General features: G+C 57.7%; 1 protein-coding gene across 4 annotated transcripts in view; it reads left to right on the plus strand.

Annotated features, from left to right (window-relative positions):
• The window catches only part of dusp16 (dual specificity phosphatase 16), a gene marked incomplete at its 5' end in the record, with an annotated part of 10,726 nt that extends 8,747 nt beyond the window's left edge, over positions 1-1,979 (plus strand). For 3 of the 4 annotated variants that reach the window (XM_014028169.1, XM_014028168.1, XM_014028170.1), the window contains 1 exon segment: positions 623-1,978. In XM_014028169.1, the coding sequence (XP_013883623.1) occupies positions 623-1,601 (979 nt within the window). 4 annotated transcript variants of the gene reach the window in all.
• Positions 1,980-2,088: the final 109 nt, after the last annotated feature.

Raw genomic sequence — 2,088 nt, forward strand, 5'->3', positions numbered from 1 at the left:
TCTGACCTCTGACCTCTGAGCTCAGACCTGACGTCTGACCTCTGACCTCTGATGTCTGAACTCTGACCTGACGTCTGAGCTCTGACCTGACGTCTGACCTCTGACCTCTGAGCTCTGACCTGACGTCTGACCTCTGACCTGATGTCTAAGCTCTGACCTCTGACCTGACGTCTGACCTCTGACCTGATGTCTGAGCTCTGACCTCTGACCTGACGTCTGACCTCTGACCTCTGAGCTCAGACCTGACGTCTGACCTCTGACCTCTGATGTCTGACCTCTGACCTGACGTCTGAGCTCTGACCTGATGTCTGACCTCTGACCTCTGACTTCTGAGCTCTGACCTGACGTCTGACCTCTGACCTCTGATGTCTGACCTCTGACCTGACGTCTGACCTCTGACCTGACGTCTGACCTCTGACCTCTGAGCTCAGACCTGACGTCTGACCTCTGACCTCTGATGTCTGACCTCTGACCTCTGACTTCTGAGCTCTGACCTGAGCTCTGACCTGATGTCTGACTTCTGACCTCTGACGTCTGACGTCTGACCTCTGACCTGATGTCTGACCTCTGACCTCTGACGTCTGATCCGACCCAGCTGAGCCGTTATGGTTCTGTCCTCCAGGTTTGTGAAGGAGAAGCGTCCGACCATCTCACCTAACTTTAACTTCCTGGGTCAGCTGCTGGACTTTGAGAAGAACATGAAGAGTTCTGTTTGTGACGACAGGAAGTCCCTCCTCTGTGACGCTCCCGCTCAGCTGGAGGAGGCGGAGCCTCGGCCCGATGGGCCCAGTTCGGTCCAACCGGAGCCCTGTGTTCTGGTGGACGGCCCAGAGGACCTGGCTCAGGTTCTGGGCGCTCTGCAGTGCTCTGACGGTCCAGAGGACAGCGCCCGGCTGAAGCGCTCCTTCTCTCTGGACATCAAGTCGTACGGCGAGGCGGGTGGAAGCCCCGCCCACCGAGGCTTTGGTGAGGGGGAGGAGTTCTACAAAGAGAGCAGCAGTAAGGCGTGTCAGTTCTCTCCGGTGGAGGAGGTCTCGGAGCAGTCCACTCCAGAACACAGCCCTGATAATGACGAGGTGACCGGTCCGGATCCAGCGGCGCCGCCCTTTCCTGTGGCTCCGCCCAGACCGCCAGCTGCTGCGTCCTCCGGTCATCAGCTGCGGCGCCGAGGCAGCGTGGAGGAGACCACCACCAGCTTCCTGTTGGGACTGTCACGCAGCCATCAGCAGCTGCCCCGCCCCACCCCCGGCCCCGCCCCCAGCCCCGCTCTGAAAGGCTGGCACTCAGACATCCTGCTGGGACCCGTCATAGGCTCCGCCTCCTCGCTGGTGGGGGGCTGGTACCTGTCCTCAGAGTCCACCCGCTTCTACTCCTCCTACGGCTGCGGTCACAGCATGGAGACGGTCCGGCGCCGCAGCCGGGGAGGGGGCGGAGTCAGCGGCGACTCGAGGCGGAGCTGGCACGAAGAGAGCAGCTTCGAGAAGCAGCTGAAGAGGCGGAGCTGCCAGATGGAGCTCGGAGATGGCTCCGCCCAGGAGCTGGTGAAGGTGGCCAGTACCTCCAGCTTCTCCGGCAGCATGGAGGTCATCCAGGTGTCCTGAGGCTCCGCCCACTGTGTCACCTGCTGCTGCTCAGGCTCCGCCCCCTGCGTCACCTGCTGCTGCTCAGGCTCCGCCCCCACACTAACTCTGAAAATCACAGTGTGTCAGCTGATGGAGGCGGTCCAACATTCTGTCACAAAAGGTTCTGGTTCTGGTTCTGGTATCTGAGAACATTTCTGATCCAGCAGAACAGAGTCGGTTCTGACCCGGACCTGGACTCAGAACCAGGTTTAGTTGTTTTGTCAGGTGAACCTGATCTGATTCTAATGATTGTATTTCTGTCCTGCTTCAGGTTCTGGTTCTGACCTGGATCAGGTTCTGGACTTGAACCTGCAGGAGGTTCTGTTCATCACTGATCAATAAAATATTTAAAATGATCTTTTCCTGAAATTCTTTCATTAAGAAAAATTATTTATCTTCTGAGTTCTGATCCATGGTTCTGATCCATGGTTCTGATCCATGGTTCTGATCCATGGTTCTGATCCAT

The sequence above is a fragment of the Austrofundulus limnaeus genome, unplaced genomic scaffold (genome assembly GCF_001266775.1).
Source record: "Austrofundulus limnaeus strain Quisiro unplaced genomic scaffold, Austrofundulus_limnaeus-1.0 Scaffold723, whole genome shotgun sequence".
In the NCBI taxonomy this organism is placed as follows: domain Eukaryota; kingdom Metazoa; phylum Chordata; class Actinopteri; order Cyprinodontiformes; family Rivulidae; genus Austrofundulus; species Austrofundulus limnaeus.